We start from the raw sequence: 11,553 nt of genomic DNA, 5'->3' as shown, positions 1-11,553 counted from the left end.
GCAAGGTAGTACTGTTTTCTCGTCCTAACTTTACAGATGAGAACTTAGAGGCATGGTCGTGTGTTGATGTGGCCAATAAAAGGGGTGGAGCTGAGATTTGAACACTATCTAGTGCTGAACTTCACTCAAGGCCTGTAGCCAGGTCAATGTTTTTGTCATTTAAAACCAACCCGATTTACTTTTTCAAAAGTCACACAACTTCTATATGATTATTATAAGAAAATTCAAATAATTCAGAAAAGTATAGATTAAAAAGGAGAGGAGTGTATCCCATCCTCCCCTGTTCCTGAACTATGAGTTTACATGCATTTATAGGTAGGATTTTTATTTTTAATGCATCAAACTATACACATTGATGTGCTTTGTTTTTCTTAACAATACATCTTGGCCATTTTTCCAAATCCTTAAGTAGAGATCTACCTCTTTGTTTTTAAATGAGCCATGTTTGAAAATAGAATAGCAACGTTTATGTGAATACTGATGACAGGGAAATATTATATTTACCACCAATATTTAATGGTGGAGTTGATTATGGAATGGAAAGGGTGTTGGTGCTCAGAAATGGGGTAAACTGACTCTGATAGTGTCAGCTTACTAATTTTCTCTCAAAAGTGTGGGTTCCAGAGTCAGAATCACAAATAGGCTAATAAGGCTTTGAAAAAGTTATCCAATAGCTGCTCAGTTTTCCTATCTGTAAAAGGGGGATACAAATACTGTGTGTTCCTTAAGGTTGTAGTGAGGATTAAATGAGATAATTCACATTAAATGCTCAACACAATGACTGATGAAGACAATGGTGATGACAACAATGACAGTGACGACAATGCTAATTCTCTTTTGATCCAAGAAGGTCAGGTCGGGGTTGGAACAGCAGGTGGTGCTTAAATTGCAAGGTTATCAAATCAGGAATGGATACCCCTGGGGATACTTTTGTTAAGAGCTACCAAATCCGTCTGCCCGTCTCTCCGTATTACTATGAGATTACCCACAGTTGCACTATCTTTGGCTTGTCAAATCAAACTCTGTGTTACTACGATGTTGTACATTTTGCACAGCTCATATTGCTTCCTTCCTGGGTGCTAATAAAAATAAGGAAGAGCATGTAAAACAAAAACCTCCGACAACTCCTGACAGCGTGACTCCAGCTTTGGAAACAACAACCCAGGCTTTCACGGTCTGGGGCTTGCTGAAACCTTTGAGGGACTCGAGGACTACAATTCCCAGGGTGCACCACTTCAACCCCGCCCACGACGTTGCGTCTCCTAATTCTCGCCAGGCCCCGAGTTCAAACTACAAATCCCAGAAGGCCCTGCAGCACCGCTCGGGTCTCCCGTCTGAGGTCTTTCAGTTTTTAAAGCGTAACTGGGGCCGCGTTGCCCTCTGGGAAGTGTAGTTCCTCGGGGAGCGACCACCACCACCAGCACTACATCTGAGGCCTGGCTGCTGAAATAAGGCGAGCAAACTGGCAGCGCTCGAGTAACTGGGCCTAACCGGCCACCCGGAAGAGTAACCTGGCTCGGGGCGGCCCTGGAGACGCGCCTGGGTTCGGGGTCGGACGCTAACGTGGCTCACGTTCTAGGCTTCACCGAGTGAGAAGGTAAACTGGGAGGAAGGCGGCGGTGGCGGACGAGACCAGATGCCACCCTGGAGCAGGGAGTGGGCTAACGGAAAGGGTGAATCCAAGTGGAGATGATAGGGGTGGGAGTGGCGCTCCCATACTGCCAGGTCGGGGAGAGGCGCGCCCCCAAAATGGGGTGGAACACAGGTCTCAGCACAAAGAAGAGGGGTGTCCATGTAGTGGGATGGCTTTATGGTTTGGGGCTGATCAATGGGACTTCATCCCATGGCGTCGTCTCCCCTGGCTAGTGGAGGCAGCGCACCTGGCCTTGGACCTGGAGAGTCTGGGGGCGCAGCGGAGCGCTGATTGGAAAGTTAGGCAGGAGTGTTTTACCCGGGGAGCCTGAGAACTGCAGCCGAGCTCGGGAACGATGCCTTTCCCTAACCCCTTCTTAACTGCTGGTGGTTGGAGGAAGTGGAAGGTCTCTAGGGATCGATGTTTGGAGTTTTGGTCAAAGAGAGTCCCAGCAGGAAGGAAACCTTTTTATCCTCGGGCGCTTCTCAGAGGCCCCCCCCCCCACCTTGTCATATTATAAACATTGCGTGGCGTTACATTGGGTAGCGGCTCTTCAGTTCGAATCAAGCCAGAGAAATTGGTGTCCAGCGCCTGGGTCTAGAATATTGTAAAAGTGGCTCAGCTCATAGAAGAATGATCTAAGTAAGTTAATTGGAAAAAAGAAATCGGGATAGGGATACAAAACAGAACATATATAATGATCCTATTTTGTAATAAATTATCTGTCTTCCAAGATAATACATGACCTGTATCTATGGATATGTATAGAAAAAAATCAGAATTATACTGTACTCCAAACTATGAACAGTGGTTATTGATGGATACTGAGATTACACATTAATTTTACTCTTTTCTGTACATCTTTATGTAGCGTCTGAATTTGTACAATGAGTGTATTACTTTTTTTTTTCCTTATTTTTCCAGAAGAGTCAGTCACTCGTTGCTCTATGGTGGTGGGTTTACCACCTGCAGGTTGACTTGCCAGGAATGATAAAACGATGGTATCCGAGGGGTGAATTTTGTGTGCAGTGTGTGTGATGCTAATGCTTTTTTCCTTCTTCCAGGTTGGAAAGAGGCTGTTTTAGCAAGTGTCACGCCATGGTATGTGTTTGTTTTGGTCTATGTCAATCTAGTCCATTATCCTTTCTAGTTTGAAATGTCGCCCTTCTCATTATCTGACGGATTTAGGTTGCATTGTATAACTTTTTGGGATCTGATAACTCATGTTGGCTGGTGGATGAGAGGGAGAAAAATATTGCAGTTGAAATACCTTTTTGGCTTTGGATTTGATCGACCTTGCTTTTTACTTTTTGTCAGAGTCATGGTTTTGGGCATATGCTACCTACTATCTGTGTGGGTATGTGTTTGATTATAAAAGAAACTTTCATATATCCTTTGGCTCCTTGTGCATTTCCTGGGACAAAAGCTTGTTAAAATCAAGGTAAGCAAATACATACATTTAATGTTTATTTCAATATTGTTTTTTCTTCTCAGCTTTTGCCAAGTTTCCGATTAAAGATTGACATTCCTGCATGAACATTTCCCTGTTAAAATGTCCTTGCCTCTTACAGAGGAGCAGAGGAAAAAAATTGAAGAGAATCGGCAAAAGGCTCTGGCCCGTAGAGCTGAGAAATTATTAGCAGGACAGCATCAGAACACAGTCTCGGGCTCCTGCATTGCTGCCAAACCTTCCCAGTCCAAGCAAGGCCCTTCCACACACCTCCACCAGGATCCTTCTAAGTCAGGGAGCCATGGTGTCGTTTTCAAGCAACAGAATCCCAGGAGTTCATCTGATGGTGATCAGAGACCTCAAAATTCCCACAGTTTTCAACTCAGCACCTCAGAGCAGGCAAAGGGGACATGGCAGAGTCAAGAAGAGATGCCCACAGCCTGCCCAAGCCACCGCCCACCAAATCAAGTGACTCTCACTGGGATCTCCCCTCCCTTGGCAAACAGTCCTCCAGCGGTCTCCAGCGAACAGCTCTGGGTTTATGGGTTAGAGCAAGGTCAGATTCAGGCTTCACACAAGACCAAATCGACACCCTTTGCTAACACAACTCATGAGCCTTTGGCCAGAGCAAAGAATTTCCAGGAGACGACAGCTTCTTCCTCTGGACAGCCTCCCAGGGATCCTGAATTAGAGGCCAGGATGGCAAGACCCTCCACCTCTGGGCAGAACGTTTCAGGGAGTGTGATGCCCAGGCCAGAAGAAAGACTACAACAGAAATCAGGGACCCCACTCCACAAAGCAGCAGGCTCCCAGCAGGGAACATGCATAAAAATCGGTGATCGTTTCCAGGTGAAGATTGGGTACAATGAAGAGCTCATTGCAGTGTTTAAGAGTCTGCCCAGCAGACGTTACGGTAATGAGTCTTCCATCTAGTTCTTCCAGATGTTTTTTCCTACTTCTAGAGTCTCTTTAAATCTAACAGTTTCTCATAAATATGAAGAGAGTGCATTGGCACATTATATCCATCCAGTTGTTAAAAATTTTCTGTTTTATTTAGCTCACATTTCCTATTATAATAGACGTTCCTTCAAACAGCTGCCATGCTTGGGGGCTGCCACATGGCCACATGGAGAATGGCTGAATAGTTCCCCTGCCAGGTGCTTTGTATGCAGTGTAGCACTTAAGCCTAAAACAGTTTTTTGTGAGAAGTAGGTGTTATTTGCATTTTAAAGGCGATGGAGCTGGCTCAGCCAGGTGACATGGCACGCTCAGGTTTGTTCTCCCAGAAGGGCAGAGCCAAAGCATTATCCTCATTTATATTTGCTGTTTGTCCTCTACGGGGATTTTGTACATCAGTAGGGGCTTTTCAGTCAACTGTTTTGAACTTAGCATTCATTCATTCATTTAACAAACCCTTATTGAATGTCCAAGTACAGCTCATACCAGCAGTCATCCACCTTATTGTGGGCAAACCAGGTACTTCTGTTTCATTTCAGATCCTGCCACCAAGATGTGGAACTTCAGCATGACCGACTACGGTGCCCTGAGTAAGTAGGCGTGTGGTCACCCCCTCATGCAGGGGGACGCTGGTATTGAAAAGTTCCTCGAGTAGCAGATACAGTCTAGCTTGTGGTTCAGATGACTTTGGAGACGCCATCCCAGTGCTCTCCTTCCTTCTCCCCATGGCCAGCCTAATGAGGCAGGTCCTTGGGAGGAGGGCACCGGTCATATTAACAAAAGCTAGCACTTACAGAACCTGCTACATGCTAGGCTGTTCTAAGGCCCTTATCTATGCTAACTCTTTCATTCCTTATAACACCATTTTACAGATGGGAAAACTGAGGTCCAGAGAGGCTCTGTAAGTAACATAGGGTCACACAGCCAATCGGTTGTACAACTGGGGTTCAAACCCAAGCCACTGACTTCAGAGTATATGTTCCCACTGGACTGCAGGCTCCAGCCATGCCAGGAAGCTGTGCAGGCCCTGCTCCCAGGAACGGTAACAGTTCAGCAGACAACACAAACCCGAGAGTGCGGAGAGCGGGTGTTGCCCAGGCTGGCTCCAGCCTGTGTCATGTCTGATGGTGGTCAGGGCCCCTGGGTGCGCACCACTCTGTCTTCTGAGATTTTGTTTACTGTCCTACACCAAGGTTTTTGTCACCTTGTCCTAGTGCCTGAAGCCTGAACCTCTGTTAGAGTCAGCCCTGAGTGTCCCCATCTCCCGCTCTACTCTCCCCTCCCAGCAGCCATTTCTATGCTCTTTCTGTCCCCACCCGGTTCAAAATGGGGAGAGTGGAGGATGCATGGTGAGGTTACTCCTCCACAGATTTGGGGCACGAGGTGGAATTCTCTGACATCACCAGTACAGTTTCTGGGGGTAATGGGACAGCTCCCTGCAGAACTTCCTGTTTCTCTCCTTGTCCTCTACCTTTTGAAATGTTTGACACTAGGTTTGGGGGAGCTTGCTTCTCCCATTATTTTAATCCATTTATTAGGTGTTGGGGGGAGGAGAGCCAGTGCTCTGGGTTAACATTGTAGGTCTTGATACCTGGTGTTGTGTTATTACTCATGTTAGACCAGTGATTTCCACTGTTACGAAGTTTTTTTCATGTCATGTCAATTTTTTTTTTTTTTGCTTTTCTTATACTTTTATATATGTAATCAAAAGTAACCTACAGAGACTGTTTAAAAGTCTCTGTTTTGTTTTGTCCTCTTTTTACTCCTGTCCTCTGACCACAATGCATGGTGACTCAGATGACTGATGCTTTTGCACATTCATGTAGGTTTTCTGTGCAGTATGGTCGTTTTTGGTAATGCTCCACGTATTTTTTTGAACAGTTCATTGGGCACAAGATTCTGTCTATAGCTTTCAGGTGAATTTTGCTGATTAGGAGTTGTTGAGCTGCTGTGTATCCTTCTCAGTGTTTTGCGTACTCAGTCTGCTCTCTACCAAGATATACCTGGGACACTCTCCCAACAACCGTGGATTTGTGCCTTAACCCTTGTTTCTTAATTTTCGGATAGTTGATGATTGCTGTGTCAATCTTAGTACATTTTACTTTTTATTAATGCAACATATGAAGACTTTCAGTCTTTCTGTTATTTGTTTGGGTCCACCTCTGAATTTTGCCTTTCTAACCCTACCACACACCCACTGAAGGTCATGTGGAAAGTATGTCAATGTGCAAAGAGAAACCAGCCATCCTCCCCCACCCCCGTCTGTCCCCACTCACTTAACCGCTGTCAGCATTTTAGTTTTGTTCCTTCCAGCCTTTTTTTCCTATGCATTAACATATACAGTGTTTTCTATATGTAATGTAATCTGTATCTTGCCTTTTTCACTTAATGTTCCTGCATAAAGCACTTTTATTTTAATGGTGCATGTTAAACAGTTAATTCTGGGTGATGAAAATGTGCGTGTCCATTATTGAACCACTTTGACCTCCAAAAACATGATTTCGTACTTAATAGCGTCTTTTGTCTTTTCCAAAATTTCTTCCAAAAAACAAACAAACTCATGGCTATGTAACATTCTCCATTTTAAGAATGTGTGATAGGGACTTCCCTGGTGGTCCAGTGGTTGAGACTCTGCCTTCCAATGCAGGGGGCACGGGTTGGATCCCTGGTCAGGGAACTAAGATCCCACATGCTGCGTGGTGCAACCAAGGAAAAAAAAAAAAAGTGTCATATACTGGGTAAATCATTTTCTTTTTGTTTAATATTAATTTGCTCCTTGTTTCCCCAGTATCAAAGCTGTAAGGAACACCTTGGTCTATAAATTTGTGGGTTTTCAACTTGTGTTAGTTGAGATAGATTCCTAGAAGTTGAACCATTATGCTCACTTTTTAGGGCTCCTGCTGTATATTGCCAAATTGTTTTCCAAAACGTTTTATTCCTATCTGATATCTATTTTTCTAATCCTGCAAGTGCGATAAGTTAAAAATGGCTTTTTATTACTCTGATTGTTTGCGGAGTTGCACGTTTCTCCAAATGTCTATTAGTCATTTTCCTCCTTTTGAATTGGTTGCCTAACTTCTTATCTTATATGGTCTTAGCATTTTGTTTTTTAAAGTATGAGCTCTGTTCGTATTTCTTGCAAATATCTTTATTCACTAGTTTTGCCTTTCATTTCAGTTTGTGTTTTTTGACAGTTCTATGTCGTCAAATCTGTTAATCTATAAAATGCCTCAGTAATAGAGAAGATAAGGGTCAACACTGTACATCTGTGGCCTGATGATCCTGTGTCTCCTTCCTTGTCCTCCCAGCGGTGGACAGAACAGTGACCTGGGAACAGGGTTAAGGGGGTGATTTCTGGTGTGTTGACGTCCTTCGGTGGCTTCTCTGACATGGCCACAGAAATTATCTGATAAGTTTACTCATCCTGGTGAGATCCCTGTCCCCCCTGTTCATTTCTGAATTCAAAGTTTTTTTAAACTGGGAAACCTACGGAATAGAAGAGTTACATTCAGGAAATCCTGAAATACCTGAAGCCCCAATTAAAGCACACCTGCACACCTTCCGCATCTGCCTACGCTTTTTCTCTCCCGCCTGCCCAGCGAACCTCCTCCTCACCCTGCTCCTGCCCTCCTCCTGTGCCTGCCTTAGCATGCCAGGGCCACCTAAAAGTCGCTCGGGTTGTCACCTCTGTCCTTTTCTTCTTCGGCAGTGAAAGCAGCCCAGCACCTCCAGGCTGTCACCCTGCAGCCTTTGGAAGGGGCCGAAGGCCACGTGGAGTCACCCTCTACCAGCAGCAGCAGCAGAATTGCAGCCCAGACCTGCCTTCCTGTAGCTCCCTCCCTTGCCTTTGTCAAAGGGCAGTGCATACTCATCTCCCGGGCCCGCTTTGAGGCAGACATCAGCTATTCAGAAGACCTGATTGCGCTGTTTAAACAGATGGATTCCAGAAAATACGGCAAGTAGTTGGCCTCCGCCTGATTTCCAGGATGCAGAGTGGCCTGTGACCTCAGACTAGGCTGTTTTCCTCTCTTTAAATGTTCAGAAATAACTTTCTTGGTAGAGCCTTTCTAACCTTCTCCTCTTCCTGTAGAAAGATGCTCCCTAAATTGTTCCAGATTGTTGAACACATAGTGGGGCCTGCTCTGTCTTTAAAGGCCTCGCAAAGAGAAGACTCCTTCCCCAGTCACCTGGGCAGTGTCTTCTTGGTAGAAGCAGGTCAGTTCCTGCTTCAGCCACTTAAACCCATTTAGTTTTATTTTGTCCTTAGTAGAGCTTGAAAAATAGGCATTTGCCATAAAAATAAATGCCTTTGGGTAGACTAAGCCAGTGGTTTTCAAACTTGAACATGCCTCCGAACCACCTGGAGGGGTGGGTAAATCACAGATTGCCGACCCCCATGCCCAGAATAAAAGCCGGTGCCTGGTTCCCACCCAGAGCTACTGATTTAATTGGCTTGAGGTGGGGCCTGGGCATTGGCATTTTAAAAAAATCTTCAGGTGAGTCTAATCATCAGCCAGGATTGAAAACCACCAGCTAAAGCAAAGCAGTTTTGCTTTATTTTTTGTGAGGTTCTTCAAAAGCTGCCACATCGGAATAGAGAGCAGAAGGATTCTGAACACCTGGGTTTCATTCTTAGCTCGGGCCGTGTTGTTTTACAAAACAGTGTGGCTTTTATGGATTTGTATTCCCATTCTTGAAATGGTTTTAGCTTTCCCTAGGCAAGTAGAAAGCAGACCTTTAAAACCTCCTGCCTTTGAGACATTACGTGCAGGCGGCATCATGGAGGAAGCCTCTGTGGAATGACTTGCCCAGTGAGCTTTCATCAAGGTCGGGGTTCCTTCAGGAGCGGGTGATGCTGGCTGTTGCATTTTTATCCCTTAGATGGAGAGAGTTTTGACTGGTGAGAGCAGGCTGGTGAGTAGGGTTTAGACACAATGTGCAGGGCCCAGCCTCAGTCCAGAGGGCATTGCCTCCCCTGGCCCCTCAGGTGTTCGGCTTCCGCTTGGGGTGGCCCTCAAAGGGCAAGTACCGATGACCTGTGTCTTCTGACCTGTGGCCTTTGAAATCACACTCCTGACATGCTCTGCTGTTTGGGGAGGAATGAGAACAGTGAAAATATTCACACCCAACCCTGCCCCGGCCCCTAGACATAAAAACACCATCATTGGATTTTTTTTTTTTTTTTTTGCCATAGCACTTATTCACAGACTTTCCCATTTGCTGCCCTGCCACTGTCAGGATCAAGCTATTGTCAGAAAGGGTCTCCTGCACTATTCCCACATCGAGAGTAGTTGGTCTGCTTTTGGTCTTTCTGTCAGATTACACCTGGGCCACCTTGCTTCTTTCCTGAAGTGGACTCAAAGTATCCATGATGCCTTTTGCCTAACTGCCTTGCTTCTTCAATGACCAGACAGAGAAGCATTCATTTTTGCTGCCCAGAAAGCACTTACTGAGTTGAAGCTTGCTTGGTTTTCTCAGAAGGTCGATTGGTAGGAAAACCTAAGTGATTAGTCAATGTTGGGTACCCAGATGCTCACCCTTCTTCGTTAGTATTACGTGTAGTTTGTGCTACGCCGTACTAATCAGAGGATGGCAGAATAATAATAACTTATCATTGTTTACCTTTGTTTTGAGTGCGTTGTTTGCCAGAAACTCTTTCACAAGCATTTTACATTTAAATGTTATGTAATGCTCACAAGAGCCCTGTGAGGCAGGGGCTATAGGATGCTCCTTTTTCACATGTGGAACTGAGGCACAGGGAAGTTGCATAACTTGCCCAAAGTCACACATCCAGGAAGCAGCAGACCTGGGATTTGAACATAGACTGTTTGACCACACTGACCACATGTAGCTTGTTTTCCATGTACAACATGGAGCTAATAATGGTGCCCAGCTTATAGCGAATTGAGGAAGTGATGAGATGGTGCATACGAGTCTCTTGGCACTGTGCCTGGCTTAAGGTAAGCAGTGAATAAGTGCAAGCTACAATATTATCCCCACCTTGGAGATTCAGAGTGTTTCTGACTGTCCCCAGTCCTGTGTTCCCATAGCTCCCTTTATCACCACGCTTACAGCCCAGTGCTATCTTCATGTCTGCTTGTCTTTCCTCCCTGAATTTTGTGAAAGTCTCGATTACTGGTACTCTCGATCTCTGTGTCCTCAGTGCCCGGCACAAGATCAGCCACATCACCCGAGATTCCTGGGGGTTTGTGAAAGCAGGGAATGAATGAGTAAGTGTGGTGACATTGCAGGAGGGCAGGGTGTCACATTTGCCTATTTGTTTCTTGTCATTGCAGATGTCAAGACCAGGAAGTGGAACTTTCTCCTGGAAGAGTACAGTAAACTAAGTGAGCTGACCACCTTGCTTGCTTTATATTATGCTGTTGTTAAGCCTTAATTATGTGCCTTAAATTTAATGTATTTTGAAAGAATCACCTCCTTCCTCCCCTCCACCGTGGTAACTTCGCATGCTTGTGTGCAGGACTGGTAAAGGTGAAGTTGGTCTCGGGCAGCCATGACCCTGTGCTCTGGGACGGCGGCTTTACAGCAGCCCAATGCAGGGTCTCATCTCCCATCAGGGTGAGGCGCTACTAGTCAAATTCTTGAGGCCTGTGAGACCTCACACCCATCACAGAAGTATTAGAAGTGAGGGTTTGTGGATTTGGGGAATCAGAGGCAAGCTAGGATTGCCGAGCTTAGATGGAAGCTACTTTAGCTTCCCTCTAAGAACAGGCTCTCTCAGCTTACTTCTAGAACCAGATGGTCTGTGAAAACTGGAGAGCCGTAGTGGTTACAGGCTTCGTCATGGGCTGAGCCCTGCCAGAGGCAGAAACCAAGACCAGGGCGCATCAGCGTTTAATAAGCGCTTTGGAGTCTCACCAAGGGAAAGGCCATGTGTACAGATGTAACTACAAGAAGGGGAAGCCAGTTTGGGCTTATCATTTTTCTTCTCTGCTCTGCTTGGGTGGGGCAGTGAATGAATTCCAGTATGCCAGAGAAAGGGGGTGGGGTGTGGTCATAGCTCAGCCTGTCCTGGAATACCAGTCTGTTACCCATCTTCCAGACCGTCGATGTTCTGCAGTGGGTGTGCAGCCAGCACAATGGAGGTTCCTCCTGCCTGACCCCCTGAGAACTTTCTGGTACCAGGGTTCGGCCGGGAGAGACATGCTCCAGCTCAGTGGGGCTGGGAGTGGGAATCCACATCATTGGCTGTCTTGCCCACCAGGCTAGGGCTTTAAGGAAGAGGGTCTCTTCCCTCTGTCTCCTCCTTATGTGACTTACCATGCGGCGTCAGGTAGGTAATTCAATATTCTGGGTCCCATGTGTCCCTTCAGTAAAAAATGGGCTGTTTAATCCATATTTGCCCTACTGACAGAAATTAAATATAAGGGAAGAGCTTTTGATTCCTTGAGGAAAGACTTGCTGCGAACTCGAGGTTAAGTTTGAATATGATGAGTTATTTAGTGTCGGCACCACTAGCTGAAGCAGGAGGATGGCTGACGTTGATCTGAGA

General features: G+C 45.7%; 1 protein-coding gene across 1 annotated transcript in view; it reads left to right on the top strand.

Moving 5' to 3' along the window:
• The first annotated feature begins 1,379 nt into the window (after nt 1-1,379).
• SMARCAL1 (SNF2 related chromatin remodeling annealing helicase 1) overlaps nt 1,380-11,553 on the top strand; it is a 52,759-nt gene continuing 42,585 nt past the window's right edge. Inside the window, exons 1-6 of the mRNA XM_024763157.1 lie at nt 1,380-1,597; nt 2,698-2,734; nt 3,128-3,996; nt 4,580-4,630; nt 7,750-7,995; nt 10,337-10,387. Of these exons, the coding sequence (XP_024618925.1) occupies nt 3,186-3,996; nt 4,580-4,630; nt 7,750-7,995; nt 10,337-10,387 (1,159 nt within the window). The 5' untranslated portion in view covers nt 1,380-1,597; nt 2,698-2,734; nt 3,128-3,185. The remainder of the gene's footprint in view (nt 1,598-2,697; nt 2,735-3,127; nt 3,997-4,579; nt 4,631-7,749; nt 7,996-10,336; nt 10,388-11,553) is intronic.

The sequence above is a fragment of the Neophocaena asiaeorientalis genome, unplaced genomic scaffold, assembly GCF_003031525.2.
Source record: "Neophocaena asiaeorientalis asiaeorientalis breed wild unplaced genomic scaffold, Neophocaena_asiaeorientalis_V1.1 scaffold86, whole genome shotgun sequence".
Classification (NCBI taxonomy): Eukaryota; Metazoa; Chordata; class Mammalia; order Artiodactyla; family Phocoenidae; genus Neophocaena; species Neophocaena asiaeorientalis.
This window is presented reverse-complemented; position numbering and strand designations above follow the sequence as displayed.